This window comes from Panthera onca, chromosome A1 (assembly GCF_046562875.1).
Source record: "Panthera onca isolate mPanOnc1 chromosome A1, mPanOnc1 haplotype 2, whole genome shotgun sequence".
NCBI classification, from domain to species: Eukaryota; Metazoa; Chordata; class Mammalia; order Carnivora; family Felidae; genus Panthera; species Panthera onca.
In genome coordinates, this window is record NC_138339.1 from 123,617,952 (window position 1) to 123,644,647 (window position 26,696).

General features: G+C 39.4%; 1 protein-coding gene across 3 annotated transcripts in view; it reads right to left on the reverse strand.

Moving 5' to 3' along the window:
* The window catches only part of UBE2D2 (ubiquitin conjugating enzyme E2 D2), a 54,029-nt gene extending 27,586 nt beyond the window's left edge, over window positions 1-26,443 (reverse strand). The window contains exons 1-2 of one of the 3 annotated variants that reach the window (XM_078450547.2): window positions 25,906-26,425; window positions 7,058-7,115 (exon numbers count right to left, since the gene is read on the reverse strand). Coding sequence is in view for 2 of the 3 variants with exons in the window: in XM_060637856.3 (XP_060493839.1) it covers window positions 25,906-25,929 (24 nt within the window). In the remaining variant the exon portion in view is untranslated. Of the gene's footprint in view, window positions 1-7,057; window positions 7,116-25,905 lie in introns of all 3 variants that reach the window. The other 2 variants (XM_060637856.3, XM_060637857.3) reach the window with 2 other exon arrangements.
* Between the last annotated feature and the right edge of the window lie 253 nt (window positions 26,444-26,696).

Consider the following 26,696-nt stretch of genomic DNA (forward strand, 5'->3'; position numbering starts at 1 on the left):
GAATACCATCTTTCTTTGATTGTTAAGACACTTTAAATATATATAATACAATATAATATAATATAAATATATATTTTATATATATATCTGAAATCAAATTGCATATTACAATCAATGGCATGTCAGCTTAACTGGTAGTATGTTTTCTTTCTTAGTACATACAATAATGGTATACATCTTTCAAATGATGACATCTTAGATTCAACAAAGTACTTGGAAAGGCATTAATATCCTCTGACAGTGTAGCCATCGGATCCTATACCTAGCAAAGTTTAGAATTTTGGCAATCAGGGCCAAAGTAGAAGATGACTTAATAAAAGAGTTAGTTAGGACAGGGGAAGCACAACTCTTCTAGAAGACTACTTACGTAGTAAGCAGGGGGACAAAACATTAGGGAGGTGCACATGGTATCAAAAGCAAAAGAAGTAAACAGCTATGATTTCCTAACAACTCCTGGAGCTGACGAACAGTGGTAGCAAGGTTGTCAGGGCAGGCTAGACTTTATATAGGGAATCTATCAGTGTTTGAAATTCCCTCTCCTTTCAGTTACTGAAGCAGTGGTCAATGCTCTTCAATACTCTATGTCCAAAATGAGGGTGGCCCATAGCCAGATAGATGAGAACAGTCTATGAGCTAACAGACAGTTGAAGCACGTATGCCAAAATATTCCACCACTCACTAAGCTCCAAAGAAAATCCTGAAATGTCAGGAAAAGCCCCCTTCCTAGCATTAGGTAATCAGAATCTTGTATGCTTCACCAGCTGATTCCACCTCATTTGACAACTACATACCAACTAGAAACCTAAAGAATTTATTTTGTCAAAGGTCACTGCCACACTCTTCTATAACGATAATCATGTACCACAGTCCCAAGCTAGAGAAAACAGGGAAATTAATTAATATTAATTATCTTGGTGTATTTCTTTTCAAAAAACATTTTTTTAAATCTTTATTTTTGAGAGACAGAGAGAGAGAGAGAGAGACAAAGTACAAGCGGGGGAAGAACAGAGAGGGAGACACAGAATCTGAAGCAGACTCCAGGCTCTGAGCTGTCAGCACAGAGACTGACACAGGGCTCGAACTCATGAACCGTGAGTTCATGACCTGAGCTGAAGTCGGACACTTAACTGACTGAGCCACCCAGGTGCCCCTATCTTGGTATATGTCTGTGCTATTTCAAATGGCAGGACAACAGGGACCTCAAAGAGGTAAAAATGACATTCTATTTCCCATTATACCCTGTAAAGCTATGCTCCATCCCCTAAAAAACTCACATGTACTATTTTTAGTAAGTAGTATACGATTAAGTTTTGGTTCTCAGATGTTTTGAAATATATAAAAACTGTTACTTAGAACTGTAAATCCTTGAAATTTAAGAGTATTACTTCTCAATGACTTTACTCTTCAATACCAAAGCATAGTCAGTTTCTGTTTAACCAGTTCTCCAACACTAACCTCAGGAGTTCAAAATGAATAATCTGTCCAGTTAAATCAGTCTTCCTAAAGACTGACAATCTCTGTAACATAGGTAACCAAAGTCAACTAAGCCATTAAGTTTTACTATGTTAGAAGACTGGCTACATATTCGCAAAGCTCTCTCATGTGATGATTAAGGCACAGAAAATACAATTCAAATTAAAAACAAACCAAAAAACCAAAACCCAAACCAAGTCTCAAGTCTGCGATTGTATTTTAGAACAGTTATTCAGAATACTAACTTGACAGAATGAGATTTTTGTGTCTCCCTGGAACACTCCAACCTTCAAAACTAGACACTAGACAATATTAACAAAAATGTGAATAAGTACATCTGAAGAAATGTCTTTTCAAAATTACATTTTATGTAAGCTAAGAGACAGGAGCTCTTTGTCCACACTGAAATCACTTGAGATGCCATCCAGTCAAGTATCTCTTACACCATAATAGAAGCATTTATTAGTGTCTTGGGGAAGATATTATAGAACTATGACAAGAAAAATGAACAATTTCTGTTTTCCTATGATGAAATTCACACTCGAGAAGAATTTCCACTTTATCAGGAGCAAGGGTTGAGAAAGGGCCCAACAAAATTCAAATCTATAGGGGCACCTGGGTGGCTCCATTGGTTAAGCCTCCAACAGTCAGTTCAGGTCATGATCTCATGGTTCGTGAGTTCGAGCCCCACATCGGTCTCTCTGCTGTCAGTTCAAGAGCCCACCTCAGATCCTCTGTCTCCCTCTCTGCCTCTCCCCCACTCTTTTGCACGTGTACTCACGCTCTCAAAAATAAAATAAATATTAAAAAAAATTTCAAATCTATAGTTAGGCTGGGGAAAGGTTTATGAACAATGAATATTACCTGTTTTAAAAACATTTTATACCTTAATATTAAGAACAAAGTATAACTCTCAGAGCCAGTATTTTTTTTTAATGTTTTTTTTAAGGTTTATTAATTTTTCAGAGACAGAGACAGAGCATGAGTGGGGGAGGGGCCGAGAGAGAGGGAGACACAGAATCTGAAACAGGCTCCAGGCTCTGAGCTGTCAGCACAGAGCCCAAGGCGGGGCCCGAACCCATGGATGACAAGATCATGACCTGAGCTGAAGTCAGACGCTCAACCGACTGAGCCACCCAGGTGCCCCTCAAAGCCAATTTTTAATATGGCATATCTGACCTATTAACCTACAGGGAATGTTTAACCCATATAATCATTACAGTGGGGCTACTGAGGATTCGGGAACATTTTTGAGATTAACAAAGAGGAGGTGGCAAGCAGCGAAGCAGTTCTTTGGTATGACAATAGGGAAAGTATGAAAATATTACCCATCAAATAAAAAAAATACAACCTCCTCGGCCTCAAGTTTCTCTTTTTTTTTTTAAGTTTTTATTTAAATTCCAGTTAGTTAACATACAGTGTAATAATAGCTTCAGGTGTGTCCTCAAGTTTCTTAATACATGTGTGCTATTGGGGCGCCTGGGTGGCTCAGTCGGTTGGGCATCCGGCTTCAGCTCAGGTCATGATCTCGCGGTCCGTGAGTTCGAGCCCTGCGTCGGGCTCTGTGCTGACACCTCAGGGCCTGGAGCCTGTTTCAGATTCTGTGTCTCCCTCTCTCTCTGACCCTCTCCCGTTCATGCTCTGTCTCTCCCTGTCTCAAAAATAAATAAACGTTAAAAAAAAAATACATGTGTGCTCAAGATCATGAGTTAAGTCGGAGTCTCGGTAGGAACAAATCTGGTAGTATGAAATTCTTTCTTCCTGTAACTCAAATTTTATCCAACAATTTCCAGAACACACAGGCAACCAAGAAGAGAACCACCTCTTTGATTTTTAATTTTTTAAAGTCTTACAGGAAAAATTTAAAGAATATAAGGTGAAAAACACAAAAGGGCCCAGTAATTACATTTTAATGCTACAAGAAATCATTTAATTCTAGTACATACAGAGCTTTTTAGAAATTACATACTAGTGGGGTGCCTGGGTGGCTCAGTCAATCAATCAACCAACTCTTGGTTTCAGCTCAGATCATGATCTCACGATTCATGAGTTAGAGCCCCAGGTAAAACTCTGAGTGTACAGTACAGAGGCTGCGTGGGATCCTCTCTTTCTCTCTGCCCCTCCCCTGCTCGTGCTCTATCTCTCTCTCAAAATGAATACATAAATGTTAAGAAAAAAAAAAAAAAGGAAATTATATACTAGTATCTTTTATCTTTTTAATTCATTCCCCTTAGTTTCCCAGCACTAGGTTACACAGAGCAACTTGGGAGAGTGGGAGGATGGAGGAAATGATGGGGAGATGTTGGTCACAGTATTTCAAGTTATAAGACGGACAAGTTGTGGAGATCTAATGTACAGTAAGGTGATTACATTTAGTAATACTGTATGATATACTTGAAATTGCCTAAGACAGTGTATCTTAAATGTTCTCATCACAAAAAAGAAATGGTACTTATGTGGCATGTGGAGGTGGTTAGCCAATACAATGGCAGTAATCATTCTGCAATATGTAAGTGTATCAAATCGTCACTGTATAGCTGAAACTTACACAATGTTATAGGGTGCCTCGGTAGCTCAGATGGATAAGGCTCTGACTCTTGATTTTCTTGATTTACGCTCAGGCCAAGATCTCATGGTTCATGGGATCGAGCCCCACATCAGGCTCCGCAGTGCCAGCACGGAGCCTGCTTAGGATTCTCACCCTCTCTCTTGCTTGCTGGCACTCTCTCTCAAAAAGTAAATAAACTTAAAAACAGTATTAAATGTCAATTACATCTCAATAAAGCTGGAGAAAAAAGAAAAAATAAAGCAATTTAGGACGTTACTGACAGGAAAAAACCAGGCCCCAAATAAATGGCTACCTTTTTCTGCAAAACAATCATATTTTTAGGTTTCACTCCAACAAACCTTTTCCCTTCCCGTCTACTTCTCTCTTCCTTCCTCCTACTGATTGGCTAAACAAATCTTCAGAAAAACTTTTTTGAATTAACATTTGGAAAATGTTAATTTAATATCACTCAACCATAAGAATTGTTTTTAATGAATCCAAAACCACAAAATTCTACTAAATTAAATTTTTTTTTTTTTTTAATTTTTTTTTTTTTTCCCAACGTTTTTTATTTATTTTTTGGGACAGAGAGAGACAGAGCATGAACGGGGGAGGGGCAGAGAGAGAGGGAGACACAGAATCGGAAACAGGCTCCAGGCTCCGGGCCATCAGCCCAGAGCCTGACGCGGGGCTCGAACTCACGGACCGCGAGATCGTGACCTGGCTGAAGTCGGACGCTTAACCGACTGCGCCACCCAGGCGCCCCTAAATTCTTAACACATGGCCTTATCCAAGAAATAAACACATTATTAAGACAACATTTACTATAATTTCCCCTGCAGTAAATAATCTCCAAACATGGCTATCAACAATTTCTCCCTCCCTATAAGAACACACTACTCTTCTTATCAAGAAATCATCTCATAACTACCCTATGACCCAGCAATTGCACTACTAGGCATTTATCCAAGGGGTACAGGTGTGCTGTTTCGAAGGGACACATGCACCCCATGTTTATAGCAGCACTATCAATAATAGCCAAAGTATGAAAAGAGCCCAAATGTCCATCGATGGATGAATGGATAAAGAAGATGTGGTATATATATACAATGGAGTATTACTCGGCAATCAAAAAGAATGAAATCTTGCCATTTGCAGCTACGTGGATGGAACTGGAGAGTATTATGTTAAATGAAATTAGTCAGAGAAAGACAAAAATCATTATGACTTCACTCATATCAGGACTTTAAGAGACAAAACAGATGAACATAAGGGAAGGGAAACAAAAATAATATAAAAACAGGGAGGGGGACAAAACAGAAGAGACTCATAAATATGGAGAACAACTGAGGGTTACCAGAGGGGATGTGGGAGGGGGATGGGCTAAATGGGTAAGGGGCACTAAGGAATGTACTTCTGAAATCATAGTTGCAGTATATGCTAATTTGGATGTAAATTTTAAAAAATAAAAAATAAAACAAGTTAAAAAAAAAAAAGAAAGAAATCATCTATTTCCCTTCCTCTAGAATGCTGGCTAGCTATCCATCTTGGTTGACCAAAAAAATAGACCAATTGTGATACTGTGTCAGTTTTAAGTCTATTATTTAAGAGGCCTGACAGCTTTCCTTCTTTTGCTCTGAGCCACCACATAGGAAGTCCAGGCCATCTTGCTGGAAAGACCCTTTGAGGGCTGAGGATATACATTTCAGCCAACAGTGAGCATCAAGTCCCCAGACCTGTTAGGGGAAGTCTTGAACCTTCTAACTCTGGTGATAGCAGACTATGAGCACAAAAATGGCCCTAGCTGACAAAACAGGAAACAAAACTGTCTGATCAATCCACAGAATCCCGAGAAATAGTAAGTCATTGTTTTAAGGCACTAAGCTTTAGAGTCATCTTTTACACACCAAAGCTAACTGATAAATACCCCTACATAGTCTCTAAAGAGAATAGGACTCTGAATAATAGATCCTTGCAAAAATTATTACCATAGCAGTTTCTCAGCAAGAACACTCACAAATTTCTAATTCTGCTAAATACTAAAAAACAAAACAAAAAACAAACAAAAACCTCAACAATCCACAACTGCCTTGCTACTGAAAGCTACTTGGTTAAGAGAAATATTTTTAATATTTTAAAATATTGTTAAGAGTGGGAAGATAAAAGTAGTTTATTTCAAGTGATCCACTTTCCTCCAGATCTGACATCCTTATATACTGTCCAGAGTCCTTTACAACACCAAACAATAATTAATCTTGGTAGGTATAAATATTCATCTAAAGCCTTCAATGAGGTTTTAAATAATAAGCTAGCCACCTTAGCTAAACATAGAAGATAGCTGTTTTTAAATGTTATATATTGATCTAGAAGAAAACTATTAACTATTTTTAGAATATTGTAAGTGTCCAATACTTTTATCTGCTACATAAAAATGATTAGATCTATTGTACTCTATGACTTTTGAAGTACCTGTTCCTTTAGAGTTACAACTCCTAGAAATATGAATTTTGGTCTCATAATTATAGCATGTGTTTAGAAAGATATATAGGAAGAACCAAAGTATCTCAAATTTCCAGGCAAAGTGACAGATTCCACACGTAACTTTTACTCTCTCCAAAATCCTATTAAAATGAGAGTCAACAGATTTTTTTTTTAATTTTAATTCCAGTGTAGTTAACATACAGTGTTATATTTGTTTCAGGTGTACAATATAGTGATTCAACAATTCCATACATAACTCAGTGCTCATCAATGTAAGTGTATTCTTAATCCCCTTCACCTGTTTCACTTACCCACCTACCCATCTCCTCTCTGGTAACTTACCATCTGTTTGTTCTCTATATTTAAGGAGTCAACAGATTTTTTTTTCTTAAGGCTTAAACCCAGGAGCACAAAAGAATGGTGGACGGAACAATAGCAAAAAAATTTTGGGAAGATAAAAAACAAGAACAACAAGTGTTAGTGACTTAGCAGTCCCAAGAAGGTAAATCCTAATTTATGGGAAAAAGTCAAGGAATCAAATTTATAAAGGCTCACAAGTTGATGGTACAAGCAACTCCTGGAAGCAGCATTACAAACAGGACTGTTTTCAAGTCTGTTTAAGGAGACAAAGATACAATTAGCAGTATCTAGAGAGTGGGGGACAGTATATGGGACAAGGGATATGTTTTATTCAACAAATAAGTGTAAAAAAAGGGAAGACAACTATATATTAACAAAGACTTAGAAGACATCAACCAAATGCAATTAGTTGAATTTGTTTTAATTAAAAAAAATCAAATGTAAAAGATACTTAAAATCTCATTTGAAGGAGAAAAATTTTAAACCTGACATTTGATATCACAATATTGTTCATATTCTACATGTAACAACTACAGAAGTGCCTGGGTGGCTCAGTCAGTGGAGCATGCCACTCTTGATGTGGGGGTTGTGAATCTGAACCCCATGATTACTTAAAATATCTTTTTTTAATTTTTAAAAATATTTACTTATTTTTGAGAGAGAGAGAGAGAAAATGCACGCAGTGGGTGTGCAGAGACAGAGAATACAAAGTGGGCTCTGCACTGAGAGCAGAGAGCATGATGTGGGGCTTGAACTCACGAACTGTGAGATCATGACATGAGCCAAGTCAGATGCTTAACTGAGTCACCCAGGAGCCCCAAGAGGTTACTTACTTACTTATTTATTTTTGGTGGGGGGAGGGAGGGAGAAGAGGCAGAGAAAGAGGAGGGGGGGGGGGGAGGGAGGGAGGGAGAGGGAGAAGGGGGAGGGGGGAGAGAGGGAGGGAGAGAGAGAGAGAGAGAGAGAGAGAGAGAAAGAGAGGGGGGGGGGGGAGAGAGAGAGAGATCCAAGTAGGCTGCACACTGTCAGCACAGAGCCCAACACAGGATCGAACTGACGAACTGTGAGATCATTACCTCAGCTGAAACCAAGACCCAGATGCTCAACCAACTGAGAGACTCAGGTGCCCCAAAGTAAAATCTTAATAATAATAAAAAAAAGATGTGATAACTGTACCATGCACATGATTTTTAAAGAATTCTTGTCTCAGGGTTTTTCAAACTGGGCAATACTGACATTTTGGGCTGGATAATTCTTTGCTGTTGGGAGCTATCCTATGCATTGCAGAATGTTTAGCAACTCCCTAGCCTCTACCTACTAGATACCAGTAGCACCTACTACTAGCCTCCCAGTTGTGACAAACAAAAATGTCTACAAACAATGCCCAATGTTACTTAGTGGGCAAAATCGCCCAGAGCTGAAAACCACTGTCTTATCTCTTAGTAGTATATTCTGAATTACTGACAAATAAAATGATGTGATATTTGGGACTGGCTTCAAAATAATCTAATGAGGGTGGAAGGGGTAATTAAGAACACAAAATGACAGGTGATAGGGTACTTGGAAATTTATTACAGAATGTTCAATGTTTGTGTATATTTGAAAACTGCACTGGTTTATCAGACATCTGTTTAGTGCTTTTCTCTATAGTGTGTTATACTCATATTGAGGGAAATTTTATTTTATTTTTATGTTTTTAATGTTTATTTTTGAGAGAAAGAGAGACAGAGGCAGAGCATGAGTGGGGGAGAGGCAGAGAGAGAGGGAGAATGTAAAGCAGACTCTAGGCTCCGAGCTGTCAACACAGAGCCCAACACGGAGCTCGAACTCACCAACTGTGAGATTATGACCTAAGCCGAAGTCTGACACTTAACCGACTGAGCCACCCAGACACCCCACATAATGAGGGAAATTTTAAAAGAAAAAGTTAATTAGAAAGTTTTGTATCTCGTTAGTTGGGTGTCACAAAGGTTGGAAATCAATGTGGCAATATCTTACAAGGAAAGGCTCACAATCTAGACCAAACAACTCTACTAACTATAAAGAGAAACCCTCACCTACGTGTACCAAGAAACACGTATGGGAATGTTGATGCTTCAGTGTCCCTAGCAATACAAAAACTTGGAAAAAATGTCTATTACAGGGTAATAAATTTTAAAAACTACATTGTTGGCATTTGTTGAAAATGCTTGTCATTTAAAATGTATACTTTTCCAAAAAAAAAAAAAAAAGTGTACTTTTCCATCACTTCTTAGGGCCTTTTGGCTAAGATCAAGTGTAAAATGTATACTTTTCCAGGAGTGCCTGGGTGGCTCAGTAGGTTAAGTGGGTAGCTTGGTCAGTTAAGTGTCCAACTCTTGATCTCGGCTCATGACTCAGGGTTCTTGGGCTTGAGCCCCATGTCAGGCTCTGCACTGACAGTACGAACACTGTTTGGGATTCTCTCTCTCTGCCCCTCTCCCCACTGCTTGCACTCTCTCTCTCAAAATAAATAAAGTTTAAAAATAACTTTAAAACTTAAAACTAATAAAAGTATGTCTAGATCACTTCTTTGACTGTGGACTCCTTCAGTGAATGCCTCCCCACTCAAGCCACAAGTCAGAGGTTTATTTTCTGGAAAGGATAAAACAGAAGGTCTTAAGACTGACACAAAGGCATGGATGATGTACAGAAAACAGGAAGATTAAGTGAACATTTACATACAAACTTTGTTCCTGGTGATTCTGAGAAAACTGGAAGCCAGGCCTGTACTGTCTAGGTGGGAGATTACAAGATCCTCAGAAAAACGTGCCCAGTACAAAACAAGGAGCTTTACAATTCACTGATATTAATGGTTCATCTAGAGAAATAGCCTAGCCAGCAAACTGTAAACTGAATTCTACAGTTGCCAAACTTCATCCCTGTATGCTTAGACCTTTTCATCAGTTTTCTAGTACCCCACTCTTAATATAAATAACTGACAATAAAGAAATCAGCCATCTGAGGATTCATCTTCAACATCAACTTTAGATAAAGACGAACGGGTGCCTGGGTGGTGCAGTCAGTTGAGCGTTGACTTCAACTTGGGTCATGATCTCAGTTCAAGGGTTCGAATCCCTCATCAGGCTCTTCGCTGGCAACACAAAGACTGCTTGGGATCCTCTCTCTCTGCCCCTCCCCCACTCACACTGTCTCAGTCTTTCTCAAAACAAATAAACTTAAAAAAAAAAAAAAAAAAAAAAGGGACCAGAGACAACAATATCCCATCCGTCAGGAAGGCTATTATTATTACAATTTTTTAAATGTTTATTTATTTTTGAGAGAGAGACAGCGTGAGGAGGGTGAGGTGCAGGGCAGGGGAGGGTGGGGGGCAGAGGATCCAAAGCCAGCTCTGCACAGACAGTTGAGAACCCAAGAGCCCAATACAGGTCTCAAACTGGAGAACTGTGAGATCATGACCTGAACCAAAGTCAGGCACTCAACAGACTGAGCCACCCAGGAGCCCCTCAGGAAGGCTATTACCAGAACCCAAACAAAAAAACAAAAACAGCAAGTAGCAACTTTTGGTCAAGATAAGCTAGAACCCTTGTGAGTGGGAGTGTAAAATGGTACAGTCACTGTGGAAAACAGTATGGTAGTTCCTCCAACAATTAAAAGTAGAATTACCATAATTACACATGATCGAACAATTCCAGTTCTAGGTATAAACCTTAAATAACTGAAAGCACAGTCTTGAAGAGTTATCTGTATACCCATGTTCATGGCAGCATTACTCAGAATAGCTAAAACAACCCAAGAATCCATCACCAGATGAATGGATAGGCAAAATGTGGTATATATGTACAATGAAGCATTATTTGGCCTTGAAAAGGAAGGATATTCTGACAACATGGATGAACTTTAAGAACATTAAGCTAAAGTGAAAGAAGTAAGTCACACATTAAAAAAAAAAAAAAAAAAAAAAAGAAGTAAGTCACACAAAGATAAATACTGTAGGATTCCAATTATATAAGAAACCTAGTTGGGGCGGCTGGGTGGCTCAGTCGGTTAAGCGTCCGACTTCGGCTCAGGTCATGATCTCACGGTTTTTGAGTTCGAGCCCCTCGTCGGGCTCTGTGCTGACAGCTCAGAGCCTGGAGCCTGCTTCCAATTCTGTGTCTCCCTCTCTCTCTCCTCCTCCCTTGCTCATGCTCTGTCTCTCAAAAATAAATGAAACGTTAAAAAAAAAAAAAAAAAGAGAAACCTAGTCAAAAATAAGACAAAAAAGTAGAATGATGGTTGCCAGGGGCTGGGGAGACAGAGGATGGGGTGTTATTGTTTAACAGCAACAGAGTTTCAGTTGTGAAAAGTGAGAAGACTTCTAGAAATGGATGGTGGTAATGGTTGTACAACAATATGAATGTACTTAATACCACTGAAATGTCTATGTTAAAATAGCTTAGATGGAAGGTTTTATGTATATGTAATTAAAAGAAAAAAATTTAAAAAACAGATCAAAGATCTAAATGTAACAGCTAAAACTATAAAACCCTTAAAAAGAAACATAAATGTACATCTTTGTATCCTTGGATTAAGCAACACTTTCTTAGATATGACACCAAAAGCACAAAACTCTGCAAATCACTTATCTGATAATGGTTTGGTATACAGAATATACAAAGACTTCTTACAGCTCAACAATAAAGAACCCAATTTAAAAATGGGCAAAGGAGGGGCAAATGGGTGGCTCAGTCAATTAAGCATCTGACTTCAGCTCAGGTCATGATCTTGCAGTTCACGAGTTCGAGCCCCGCATACGGCTCTGTGCTGACAGCTTGGAGCCTGGAGCCTGCTTTGGATTCTGTGTCTCCCTCTCTCTCTGCCACTTCCCTGCTTGCTCTCTGTCTCTCTCAAAAATAAATAAACATTAAAAAAATATTTATTAATAAAAATGGGCAAAGGAAAAAACAAACAACAAACTTCCTTTAGCAACAACAACAACAGGGGCACCTGTGGCTTAGTCTGTTAAGCATCCAACTTCAGCTCAGGTCATGATCTCTAGGTTTGTGGGTCTGAGTCCCGTGTCAGGCTCTGTGCTGACAGGTCACAGCCTGGAGCCTGCTTCAGATTCTGTGTCTCCCTCTTTCTCTGCCCCTCCCCCAGTTCCGCTCTGTCTCTCTCAAAAATAAACATTAAAAAAATAAGTAAATAAAAATGGGCAAAGGATACACCTTTCTCCAAAGAGGATGTATATATATGGCCAATGAGCACATGAAGAGATGCTCAATATCATTCAGTAATTAAGAGAAATGTAAATTATAACTACAATCATATATTACTTGACACCTACTAGGAAAGCTATCATCAAAATAATAAAGTAACAAGTGTTGATGACCATATGTAGAAACTAGAACATGCATACATTGCTGGTGGGAATGTAAAATAGTGCAGCCTGTTTACAAACAGTCTGGCGATTCCTCAAAAAGTAAACATCCAATTACCACATGACTCAGCAATTCCACTCCTAGGTATATATCCAATACGAACGAAAATTAATGTTCACAGAAAAATTGTAAAGTATTTGAAAAATACTGTTCAAGAAACATTATTCTTAACAGGTTAAAAAAAAATGGAAACAATCCAAATGCCCATCATCTGGTAAATGGAAAAAGAAAATGTTAGCTACCCATACAACAGAATATTATTCAGTCACAAAAAGGAATTCTAAGTACTGATATGTACTGTAACTTGGATATAGCTTGAAAACACTGTTAAACAAAATGAGCCAGACACAAAAGGTCACATGTTGTATGATTCCATTTATATAAAATGTCCAGAATAGGCAAATCCATATAGGTAGAAGGTGTGTGGAGGGAAAAGGCATAGAGCAGTCCAGGAAGTCCAACATCCGGTAATAGTTAAAAAAAAAAAAGGGAGAAAAGAGAAAAATGAAGTTAATGAATCCATGAACAAAATGATTCAATAAAATTTTTCAAAACTTGAGGACATGTGGATAAAGAAAATGGGGATAAAGAAGATGGAGTTATTACTCAGCCATCAAAACGAATGAAACCTTACCATTTGCAATGACGGGGATGGAGATAGAATGTATTATGCTAAGTGAAATAAGTCAGTCTGAGAAAGAAAAATACCATGTGATTTCACTCATACATGGAATTTAAGAAACAAAACATGAAAATATGGGAGGGGGGTAAAAAAAGAAAGAGAAGGAAACAAACCATAAGAGACTCTTGAGAACAGAGAACAAACTGAGGGCTAATGAAGGGAGACGAATGGGGGATGGATATTAAGGAAGGCACTTGTTGGGGCACCTTGGTGTTTCAGAGGGTTAAGGGTTTGACTTCGGCTCAGGCCATGATCTCCCAGTTCGTGAGTGTGAGCCCACCATGGGGCTCTCTGCTGTCAGGGCAGAGCCCGCTTCAGAGCCTCTGTCTCCCTCCCTCTCTCTCCCCCTCCTCCCCCACACTTCCTCTCTCAAAAATAAACAAACATTAAAAAAAAAGGGAGAGGGAGGGCGTTTGTTAGGATGAGCACTGGGTTTGTATGTAAGTGATGAACCACTGAATTCTACTCCTGAAACTAATATTGCACTGTATGTTAACTAGAGCTTAAATATAATTTGGAAAAGAAAACAAAATAAAACAAACAGGACGTGAATTTCTGGCTCAAAAAGACCAACTGAATGTTGAGCAAAATAAATGAAAATTGACCTACAACACCACTTGTCATGAAATATCACATGTGAGACAAAGAAAACCTGGGGGTGCCTGGGTGGCTCAGTCGGTTAAGCGGCCGACTTCGGCTCAGGTCATGATCTCGCGGTCCATGAGTTTGAGCCCTACATCGGGCTCTGTGCTGACAGCTCAGAGCCTGGAGCCTGTTTCAAATTGTGTCTCCCTCTCTCTGACCCTACCCTGTTCATGCTCTGTCTCTCCCGGTCTCAAAAATAAATTAAAAAAAAAGTAAAAAAAAAAAAAAAAAAAAAGAAAACCTATAAGCTTCCAGAAAGAAAACTGGTCACATATACAGGATCAGAAATCAGAACAGTTTTGGACTTAACAGCAATCCTGGAAGCTAAAAGACAATGAATATACTACCACATAAGTAAAAAGAGTGCCACAGTAGTGGCCCTACTTCAGGCTCTAAAATTACAGATCAAGTCAAGTTTACTATCTGGGCTAAGAAACAAATAGCTCCTCTCCAAATGCCAATAAACACTGTTAGCTTCGGGTTGTTCCTTGAAGTCTGAACAATTTTTTAACCTTGTATTATGTTGCATGTGACCTCATTCAATTGAATTTCCACATCAAGTTACAGATTCAACAAAGAGGAACAGAAAGAATATACTGGAAAAAAAATAACTGCATAAGCATGTCTTGGGATTGCACTGTAAGGTAAACAGACTTTCTTCATTCAAGATTTGTCCCACAGTAATGAAAACAAAGGGTATAAATATTTCTCTCTTTTTTTTAAATATTTCTCTTTTCAAAAAGAACTCAAATTTCAGGGGCACTTGGGTGGCTCAGTCAGTTAAGCATTTGACTTCACCCCAGGTCATGATCTCACAGTTCATGAGTTTGAGCCCTACATCAGGCTCTGTGCTGACAGCTCAGAGCCTGGAGCCTGCTTCAGGTTCTGTGTCTCCCTCTCTCTCTGCCCCTACCCAGCTCATATGCACGCACGTTTTCTCTCTCTCTCTCTCAAAGATAAATAAACATTAAAATTTTTTTTCAAATTCTTGTTTTAAACCAATTTAGTCAGTGTTTTAAACACTTGGGAAATGCTTTCAAATCAATCTCATAAAAGATATACTAAATATCATGGTAATTCACAGATTTTAAAAACAGCTCACAAATTATGTATGACATAGTGCCGGTATGTTCAATAATTTCAAAGTGGATTTTACTATTTCTAGTCAACAAAAGTGAAGCGCAATGCTTAAAGATATAAAAAATCTGGTCTACTACTAAACTCAGTGAGGATATGGTATTGCTTTAATGCAATTAAGTCAAGTGGGGGGGGGGGGGGTTCCACAAGCAATTCCCATCACCTACAACAACACACCTTTATGAAAACATGAATATTTCTAAATATGCAAAGATGCCAAACTTTAAAAAGAGAAGCTATTGAGGTGCCTGGCTGGCTCAGTCAATGGAGTGTGCTACTCTTGATCTTGGGAGTCATGAGTTTAAGCCCCAACTTGGGTGGAGAGTTTACTTAGTAAGAAAAAAAAAAAAAACCCTAAAAAAAAGACAAGCTATTGCTAACAAAACTTTAACACTAGAGCTAAATTAGGTAGTTCTGAATATTAAATTGCATGTAAGTACATAGGTGTTGGTCATATCAGTGTCTAAATCCTTTTGTATTCATAAACTACTTCATAATAAAAGATAAGTTTCAGAACTTTAATTACAGTTGTTTCCAACTATTTCTAAGAATGGAGACTAGCTTATAAGGTTACTAATCAAAACTACCTCAGAATATAACACTAAATTAAAACCATGGTCTTCGTTTACTCCAAGAATGGCTGTAGAAAAGGCCATATTCTCCACAATACATCGGGCTCTTCCCTTTCCAAACAGGACCTAGTAGAATGGCTACCACAAAGAAGGGTGTTAAGAAGAAGGGCTGTTCTGCCACCAATGAGGTAGTGACCAGAGAATATACATTAACGTTCAAAAGCGCATCCATGCAGTAAGTTTCAAGAAGTGTGCCCCTTGGCACTCAAAGACTTCCAGAAATTTGCCACAAAGGCAATGGGAACTCCAGATGTGTGCACTGACACCTGGCTGAACGAAGCTGTCTGGCCAAAGGAATAAGGAATGTTCCATACCTTACATGTGCAGTTGTCCAGAAAAAGGAGGATGAAGATTCACCAAACAAGCTCTATACACTGGTTACCTAAGTACCTATCACCATTTTCAAAAACTTATAGACAGTTAATGTGGATGAGAACTAAGTGCTGATTATCAAATAAAGGTTTAAAACTGAAGAGAAAGGAAGGGAGAGAGGTAAAAGAAAAGAACGAGCCATATTCCATAACTGGAAAAAGTGCTATGTGGTTACAATTACTGGGATGAACTTCCTGTATCTGCTTTAAGTAATGTTCTATATGACTAGCACTATTACTTTAAACAGTTTTTATCTAAATATGTATGTCAAACAAAAAGTCCTTTATTTTACTTTGTTTTTTAAAAATTCTGAGAAAATCTATAAGGGGATGTACATGACCCAGTGCAAGATGTCCAAGTCAGGAAAATTAAGGGCAACTCCTGGGGAGGGAAAGCAAGAATGGTATCTATGCAGGTGCACCCAGCGTTGGGAGGTTGATTATACTGGAAAATTGATGAAATGAGTACATTTATTAAGAGTAACAGGCTTCTCACTGTCAGAAAAGAAATGGTTATACTGGAAAGAAGAAATATAGGGTGAACCCTATGGCATTCGACTGGAATTAAGAGGTACCAATGTGAACTCATGTTTTTTTTTTTAATATATACAGAGAAAACTAAATATACATGGAAATGTGTGTACTGTGTGTGTCCATGTGTCTGTATATACATATACATATTCCCTAGCTACATCCACTGATTATACTGAGAAAGCTTGGAAGCAGTGAGATTTCAAGAGCAGTGAGCATACCTAGCATCCAAATATTGATTTCTAAATACCATTTTCCAGTAAACAGAACTAGGAAGCCTTGGAAAAATAGATGATTACACAGCTAGAGCAGGGTAAAAAAAAAAAAAAAAAAAAAAAAAAAGCCAGGGATATATTATGCTGCCAAAACAAACTAAATGCTCAAAGAATGATGAGGGAAAAACAAAACAACTGAGAATTAAAATAAATGATATTACTATAATCTACCTGAATAAAATAGTTTGAAATCATGAGTCCAAATATAAGTTTAAAAATAAGTAAGTTAATACTTTTGCATGACAGTGGGGTACCCAGGGTCCAAAACAGCTCCCAATGATCCTTGACTCCTAGTATTTAAACCCTTTAGTTCTCTCCCCTACACTATACCAGGTGTGGTCTATGAAACCAACAGAATATCGCAAAGTGATAGCATGTCACTTGGGAGATTAGGTTATAAAAGATACTGTGGCTGCTCGCTCTAGCTCTCTCTGGGGGCACTCTAAGGGAAGCCATGTCTTAAGCATACTCAGGCAGCCCTATGGAGAGATTTAAGCCGGGAGGAAATTAATCCTTTAGTCCAATAACCCACAAGGAACTGAGTTCTGTCAACAACCATGGGAATGAGCTTAGAAGAGGATTCTCCAGTCTTCAGGGAACTGCAGCTCCAGGCAATAGCTTGGCAGCAACATCAAAAAAGACCGTGAGCCAGAATCACCTAGCTATAAGCCATTCTCAGATTTCTGATCTTCAGAAACTATGGGATAATAAATGTTTAAGTAGCTAAGACTTGGGGTACTTTCTGTGAAACAAATAAATAACACAAATAAGATAAGTACATATTCTCAAAATGTCTCCTAATAAAATACTTATTTAATCATAAAGGGAAAAAGAGTTGGCTGTATAGTAAGGAACCGTGGTAGACATTACCTTAATCAAGTAATAGAAGTGAAAATTCTCAGTAATGGGTCAATTTGAAATTGCATACCACCTGACAGGATGCAATGAAAAGAATCCCACCAAAATCACATACCATTTGATAGGGTAACAAAGACAGTAACACAGCATTGCTTCTGACATTCCTACCACATATCCACAACCTAATCTAAAATTTGGTGTGTGTGTGTGTGTGTGTGTGTGTGTGTGTGTGTGTGTGTTTTAAATAGGCTCAATGCCAAATGTGGGGCTTGAACTCACAACCCTGGGATCAAGAGCCACATGCTCTACCAACTGAGCCAGCAAGGCACTCCATCCATGACCTAAATCTGATCGTACGAGAATAAACCCAAACTGAGGAACACTCTGCAAAATAACTGGTCTCTAATGTTTTAAAAGTGTCAAGGTCACGAAGCCAAGAAGAGACTAAGGAATTAAGCAAGAGTATACACAGATAATAAAATGCAACGAGTAACTCTGGACTGGATCCTTTTTCTAAACACATTATTGGAACAACTGGCAAAACCTGAATGGGGTCTGAGGATTACATGGCAGTAAGATCTCAATGGAAATTTCCTAATTTTGAAGGCTGTATTAGGATTATGTGGCAGAATGTCCTTGTTTATAAGAAATACATATTAAAGTATTTGGGGGTGATGAGACATCATGTTAACAACTTATTCTTAAATGGTTAAAGAATAAAATGTTCTAGATATTGTATTTGCAACTTTCTAACTGTAGCAGTTAAGTCACAATGATTATATTAAAGCCTACCTTTTATGTAGTCTGTTTTTCCTTTCTACTCACCCTCCACAGGTCTGCAGGGTAAGTGACACTACCCTCATTCTATAAACAAGGAACCTGAGGCTAAAAAAAATCTGCGAAGTAACCTTGCCTAAGGCCACAGAGCTAGCACAGGACTCAACAGATATGTTATTCCAAAATCCCACTACTTTTTTCACCATATCACTTGCTGTCATTATTCGCTCAATATTGTTGACAAAAACTGAAGGCCTACTATGCATCAGATACTGGAAATATAATGAGCAAGACAAGGACTTTGCCCAGGAAAGCTCAGTCCAGAGGGGAAGAACAATCAATCATGTCTACATACTAAGAAATAGTTCTATAGTGGAACCCTACTGCCTGCATGCCTGGGGCACACAGGCACAGAGAAAAGCCATTTCTATTGGGTCTCCAAGGATAAATAAAGAATTCAGGAGGAGGGGGTGGGGTGAGAAGACATTCACTGTATAAGGAAAAACACAAAGACTAAAGGAAAATGTTTCTGAAAAGGATCAATCAGAACTATTTCAATTACAGTAGCATTTCTCACAAAACACTAGTCTGTATTCTAGGAATGAAACATAAAGGTGACAATATTTTTTGCCCTAAATTTTATCTACTTTTAATACATGTTTTTAAGAATATTACATATTTCTGCAGGTTTAAAGCCATAATTTGTCTGAAGAAACGAGAACACAAAACAAATGATGTCCATCTGTGTTGTGATGCACAAATAGCACTTACTCAAGGATATTATTGTCTATCTGACTCCACTATCTATCTAGTTTCTTGCCGTAATTCAATATATATTTGAGATTTAATCAAAGCATACTGTTTATTAAGTATTTCTACAATAGTAACCCATTCCCCATAGAGTTACAACTAGAATATGGAAGCTTTAAATAAAAAACAAAGTCCTTTGATTCTTAAGCCCCAAAAGTCAAATTATTTTGAAATAAACGTGAGCAAAGCATAAATTTCTTTTTGTTTTTTAATTAGACAACCTGTCTATTTCTACTCATGAGACAATTAACAATGTTGATAGTTGCCTAACTGCAAGAATGATGTCAAATACACACTTTGCATTCTTTTGCTAGAGTGTACCTGTTAGAAACAAATTTTTGTATTGTACTATAATGAAAGCTACATACAGTAACACATTTGATGCAGCCCTTGATGAAGATCTCTTTTATTAGGTAAGAAAAATACCATTTTAGGGTGCCTGGGTAGCTCAGCCGGTTAAGCATCTAAGTCTTGGTTTCCGCTCAGGTCATGATCTCACGGTTCTTGAGAGCAAGCCCAGCATCAGGTTCTGCACTGGCAGCATGGAACCTGCTTGGGATTCTCTCTCTCCTTCTTTCTGCCCCTGCTCTCTTTCTCTCACAAAATAAGTAAGTAAACTTAAAAAAAAAAAATGTTTATAGTTTGACTTTATAAGAAACAATAATGTTTCCTCTTAATATATTTTGTTTTTAAATAATTTACCTAACTGTGATATATGCATTTTAATTGATTTACCCGGGACCATTTGTGAGGTCAATCTTAACCCAAGTGTGCAATGTTTCATGAATTCTTATTTGTATCCATCAATAATATTAGTTTGAAAAGCATTCCAATAAAGTTGGGAGACACTAGATATGAGGAAGGAAGAGACAGCAGTTTATCAGAAGCTAAGGAAAATGAGTGATAACAACGTTAACTGTTATAAAAATTAAATAAAAACTGAGGAGGGTGTCCACTGAATTTGGCAATTAAGTAATGACCAGTGACCTTACTAAGCAATCTCAGAATAGTGAATAGACTATTCTTTTAAGAATTTTGGCACTGAAATGCCAGAGATGAGAGGGAAAAAGAAGAGGAAAGAGGGGGAGGGGAGTTAAAAAGTTTTTTGTTGTCGTTTATTTTTGTTTAGGAAGCTTGAATGCTGAGGGGAGAGAAGAGAAGAGAAGAGAAGAGAAGAGAAGAGAAGAGAAGAGAAGAGAAGAGGAGAAACTAGGAGAGTAAATTACTAGAGAGCAAGGACCTGGCAGAAAGAATACGAAAGCAAAAGTTAGATTGTCAAAGGAAAAAGTATAGCTTCTCCAGACACAAGAAGGAAGAAGAGTGATGACCAAGGTCAATTTGGAGCAATGGCTGGCTAAAGTCAAGATTACATGAATCTGAATCCTGGCTTTTCTTACCATAACCACAGAATCATAAACAAGTTTGTTTACTTTTCCAAGTGTCTATTCTCCCATCTAACCTGGGGAGAACAGAATTCTCACAGGGGTGTTCAGAAGATTCAGTAATTGTGAAACTGCATGAGTACTCTAAAGATGGTAGCTACAGGGTTTTGTTTTTGTTTTCAAAAGCTTCAAAGGAAATCTGAAAGAATTCACATATTTCTATTTTCTCTGTAGAATAGGTAATTGGGTCACCAACTAACATTAAAACAGTGTTGAAGGACATGAGACAGGGATTCTTAATCTTTTAGAGATTGAAAACCCATTTAACTCTGATGAAAGGTTGAAAGGTATATGGAGAACAGAATATCCGAACTTTGTGTAGTTTTAAGGGAGTTCATACACATCTCTTCAATAATAAAAAGAGATGCTAAGGCAAAGATCTGGTTCCAAGGCACAGTTTGAATGCCCAACTGTTTGAACAAAAGAAAAAGACTGCATCCTTTGGATTTACATACCTAACAGATCCATAAGGGTACACAGTCTGCCAGAAAAGACACTGGACATACCCAAGAAACCCAGGTTCTTGATTCAGCTCTAGAAGTCACACGGCTTTTTCAGAGAGTAGCTCTGAGATGTGCTGCAGTTCTAACATTTTATGATTCTATTACGTGAAACGTCACCTGACTCTGGAGACAGATCAAATGGTACTTTATTTTCCTATGTCATAGTTAAATATGATTTTGAAGGTTAGCCTGGGAACCTAACCACCAAAACTTTATTTCTACAGAAATAAAAAAGTGTGCTCCTGCATTTCTGGGATGAGGCTGCAGAGGTTCCTGGCAGCATCAGGCATGAGTCAGGTATTCCTATCCTGGGAACCGCCTAGGATATTTTAGCAGCCCTCTCTCTGGACTAAAATATCTAGAATTGGACTTTGTCAAAACTTCCTCTTTGTCAGTCAGCAGTACAGTAATACACACTGAGAGTGTCTAAAGCAACCAAAATTAAGTTATCCTTCAAGGATGGCTGTTTAAATTACATTTAAATAGCAACCTGGAAGAGCCAAAGAAAATTTCTCAATCCAATGAAACTTTGTAAAGAAAGAATCATTTCCTAATGAAAAACTAAAAAAACTAAAACTAAATAAAGAATCTCTGCAGAGATTTCAAGAAACTTATTTTTTGGAGTAAGAAGGTGTATCTGCTTTCTAAGATAGATCTAATTCAAACAGCTATCTTCAGTGAACCATTTATTAAGGTTACCAATACTCCACAGAACAGTTTGATAATTTGCTTTGCCATTTTGACAAGAATTCACTTTACCCTTACCTCTGATAATACTGTGGTATCACGATTAAAATACAGTATTTTAAAATTATTTTTTAATTTAATACTGTTGCAGTGTTACAAAGATAAGAATCAATCCTTTTGTAATTTTCCAATCTCAAAACATTTTCAAAGTGTGCAGTCTATACAAAGATGATTCACAACATGAAACAGAGCAGAATGAGGTTAAGAGTAAGATACAAACGAACTTCTGTGGGAATCAATGCATGTACTAAATTGGCTTTCCCTATGACCTCACACATAACCATATAAAAACCTCAGCAAAGAAGTTAATTAACAGTTCACACACACACACACACAAAAAACCTACTTAATCTTGCCCATCTACATAAAGCAATAAACTTTTGAAACTTTAAAAAAGATAGCAACTATGGTTTAAATGATTCAATCCTTACATTCCTGACTGCTTACTGAACCTCAATCTTTTAATGTTAATTCATAAATTAAACTGGAGCCTACCAAACCTGTCAGAAGTATGTTTTGTTTTTAATTTGAATTGGTTGCCAAAATCTAGATTTGTGGCTTCCCTTTTAAGGGGGGGGGGGGGGGGAGGAAGACCTGGCAACAGTGGGCCCACAGATCTTGGTAACAGCAACATTTGGAGACAGCAGGGTAGCAGCTGCCCTCTTCTGATAGCATATGTAATTTCTAGTTCCCCTCAATTTTTTGCTCACTTTGGTTACCTGGTTGGCCTAGAACTATCAGAGTTTGAAATCTTTATTTTACTGAGGTTCCCCCCCACTTCCAGGAGTGATGTCTCTTGAGGGGTTTTAGAAGAAACTAGCTCTAAAAATCTTTATCATACGAACAGAATAAATCAAGTAATAATCCTGGCATTAAAGCCATGTATACCGAATGTTAACTATAAATATCAGGATAACAGTAAAATGTACAAGGCACTATTACTGTTAAGAAAATAGTTTATAGTATCCTAACTTTGGTCTGTCTTCAACTCCTCAAAGAATCAAGACATTGTCTTTTATCCTTCCCCAGAATAAAGAAATTAGCCCTGTATTTCAATATTATAGCACTCTAAGAGCACCCAAAAGTCTCCTGCATCTGTGTAACAAAAGAAGAAAAACAGGAAGTAAAAAAGGTCTGTGAGCAGCCAAAGAGACCACACAGTTCACAGAACACATGAAGCCCTCGTCACTCAGAGCCTACTGGATCTTATTTTAGACATAATTTTAATAAGCTCCGTGATCTGGTTTCCCAGCCCACAACAGATGAGATGCAGCCAACTGGAAAAGGGCTGGGGGTGGTGCTGCTAGAAGCAGACACTCAAAGCATCAAAATCAAAGCTAAACACCTATAAAGTCAGCAGCAAACCTCAAAACACAGTAGGCTAGGACCATTTGGTGTGGATACAAGCCCAGAGGGTCCCGATCCTTGCAAAGAACTATACTGGATGTTGATGATGACCCTTTTTGGTATACTCTATTAAAGCATAGGTCAAGAGACCTTAAAGTGTGTATCAAAATAAAGTCTATGAAGTCTATCAAAAGCTTTTGCCATAAACACACGGCATTTAAAGAACTGTCAATCTCACAGAACACTATTTCCTTCTGTCAAAGAAAGAAGATATTGAACTCCTAAAGATGCTGCATATCAAATGTATTTGCTTTCAGCAAAATTTTATTAGAACCTAGATGAAGTTCATGATATCTAAAGTCAACAGAGTATTAACGTAGAACTTTTTTTTTTTTTTTTTAAGAAAATGGTAACTGGGAAGGTTTAAGACCAAGATTAATTACATAAGCCGACTAAGTTTTTTCTGTATTCCACTGTAGATACATTACTAGGGTCAAGAAGAAGATATGAAAACTGGTCTTACCCATACCTAGGTTAAGTCTGGACTCAAAACTGACATTACACAGGGGCACCTGGGTGGCTCAGTCAGTTAAGTGGTTGACTTCGGCTCAGGTCATGATGTCACAGTTTGAGGGTTCGAGCCCCGTATCGGGGCTGTCAGCGAGGAGCCTGCCTGGGATTCCCTCTCTTTGCCCCTCTGCATGCACGCGTGCTCTCTCTCTCTCTCAAAATAAATAAACTTTAAAAAATTGGTATTACAAAAAAAAATTGAAAAAGAAAATTTCCATTTGTTTTCACAATTTTATTGACTAGTATACCAAAAATAAATTTTGTATTTCAAATCCCTGTCAGTCTCAGAAGTTAAGCATACTCTGGAAAGGGCTCTAGATTATAAACCAGGAGGGTAAAAGGCTAACTGTGAGTTTTAAAAGTTCAAAGTATCATTGCCTAAGCTTAACTTTCCTTATTAAAATTTTTATAAGAAGATATTTTAAAGAAAATCTAAAGAATACGTAGTAACTCAAAAAAAAAACAAAACAAAACAAAAAAAACAACCCACATTACCAGGGCAAGTATATTAAAAGATTAAAATACATGTTTTGAATGTTACTTTTTTTTCCTGAAAAATGTAACGCACATCAATTAACATAGACACTAAAGGATATATTTCTTGATCTGTAAGTTATCACACATACTTCTCTTCAGGTTTTAAAATAAGAGCACGGGGCTGGGGCCGGGAGGGGGGGGTTAAAAAAATTTTATACAGTTACAATCTCAAATTGGTACTTCCCAATTAGACTGTAGAAGAACTCAGCAACTCCTAAATGCCTTAAAAATACATATATATTTTTATGTGGATGACCATCCCTCCGCGTGCTTCAGTCCCTTAAAAAGTTCTTTAAGAAATTTCCCCTTAAGTTTCAAGCTCCTTTTAACACATAAGCGGCTTCATTTCAATACAAGGTTTACTCTGTCTAAAGTCTGCCTTTTTTCATTTGTTAGAAGTCAAGTAAATCCAAACAAGTTGGTAAGGCTCTAACCTAATTTACAGTAAGCACTGGGATTAATTTCACATTAAAGGTTTTTGACATGAATGAAATGAAGACCAAGTGCAAACAGGTATTTTAATTGTCCAACAGCCTGCATTTTCACTGAGTTTAGGGTAAGGTGAATATTGCTTCTCTTTCCCTTGCATCTCCATCCCATTCCTCCGATGGATAACCAATCTACTTGTAAGTGGCTAGCGGTTTAATAGAGCCTCTCCAAGTAACCAAGTGAAACACCAACAAAAATCAGAAGTACAATCGTACTTCACCACTTCTAAGAAAAAAAAAACATGATAGGGGCACCAGGAGGTTACAATATTGGAGGGACCCTAAATTTTAAGCCAAGCCCATACTCTAGAAACTGTATAAGGAATACCTCCATACCAGTAACTAAATAACCTTTCATCGTAAAGGGCAAAGACATCCTTTCAAATGGAAAAGTCTAGCAAAATTCCTTCCAAATTAAAAGAGTCTCCTTGAACATATTACCTAATTCAAGCGTTAAAATCCATTTTATGAAGACACTGTAAAAGGAAACTTTAATTTCTCCAGTGGTTTTCAACGTGCAAGTTTCTAGCTCTACCCTTGCAAATTTAACAGCTTTTCTATTAGATCCATTCCTGTAAAACTGAAGTGTAGTTTCTTACATTTGGCAACCTCAAAGAACAAAACGCTTCTCTACTTCCCTCCTCCATCAAGAGTCATGTTTTTGTTTTGTTTCTCCTTCTGAACTTCCTACTCTTAAGTTTCTGGACAAGTAGAGTGGACCGAAGTGTATGGCCACCAAGAGGTAAGTGAACTCAAGAAATACTTGTAGATCGGACAAAAAGGCTTCCTCTGTCTGCCTGGGACATGGGCTCCAAGCTCTGGCGGGTCGGTGGAAGAAGCCATAGCAGGTGGGCGGGGGTGGGCGGGAGGTGGGAGAACACGGGCAGTGATGGGGCGAGGAGCCCTTTCGACCTCTGTCAAAGGGGCAGCTCAACGCCCCAGCCCCAGCTCCCCCTCCCGGCATGGCCGGACAATGGCCCTCTAGCGCAGCAGTCCCAAGCCGGGCAGAGGCCCTGGGACTCCATACCACGCGGGGCCTAGAAAGGAGGCCAGGGAGGAACGCAGAGCGGGCCAGCGCACCTCCGGCCTAAGCTCGGACCGCGAGCCGGGCCTCTACCGGCGCCATCACTGGGAACAGGGTGGGAAGGGCGCCCGGCAGGGCCATCGCCGGCAGCCGGGTCCGAAGAGGCCGCGAGCCAGGCGGAGGCGACGGCGGGAAGTGCAGGCCGCAGCCTGCTCAGCTGGCCCGCCCAGCGGCCGGAACCCTCAGCCGACCTCCGGCCGCTTACCTTGTGGATTCTCTTCAGAGCCATCGTGGGAGGCGGGTGGCGGTGGCCCCCGGGGCGGGGACGGGGACAGGGGAGGGACGGGGAAGGGGCGAGGGGGCGCGAGGCCGCCTCGGTGATCGCGGCTCGACTGGAGAAGATGGGCAGTTCGGGAGCGCGGGTTCGGCAGGATGGACTGAGGGCCGCGGCCCACTCGGCTCCTGAGCCTGCCGCAGCGGTCACCGCATCACCCGGCGGCGGCCCCTTTATGCGCTGCCGCCCGAGCCGCCGCCGCTACCGCCGCCGCCGCCGTAGCTGCCTCTTCTACCTAATCTCAGCGCCGCCTCCTCAGCCGCCGCGGATCCCTCCGCCGGGGAGCAAGAGCCCTGGCCTCGGGCTCGGCCGGCGCCGCTCGATCGGACAACCAGAGGGACTGCCTGCTGCAGGTGGACGGACGGACGCGCGGGCGGACGGGCGGGCGGCGCCGCCGGGGTGGGGCCGCCGGAGCGCGGGGTGGGCCCAGGCCGAGGGGCAGGTCGGGAGGCGCGGGGATTGGCGGGCTATGGGAAGGAGGGCCGGACCGCGCCGGCGGCGGAGGGATACGGGCCGCCCCTGTGAGTATCTTACGCGCCGTCTCCTTCGCCGCCACGGCCGCCGAGAGGATGACGTCGCGAAGCGCAGGGAGGAAATCTCGCGAGATTCTTGGCGCGGGTGGTACCTCCTTGCGCGCCGCAACCCTTGAGTCCCTTGCCTCGGGTACCCTCATGTGTGGCATCGAATATCCATAAACGTTTAAAAGCGAATGTTTTCCAGGT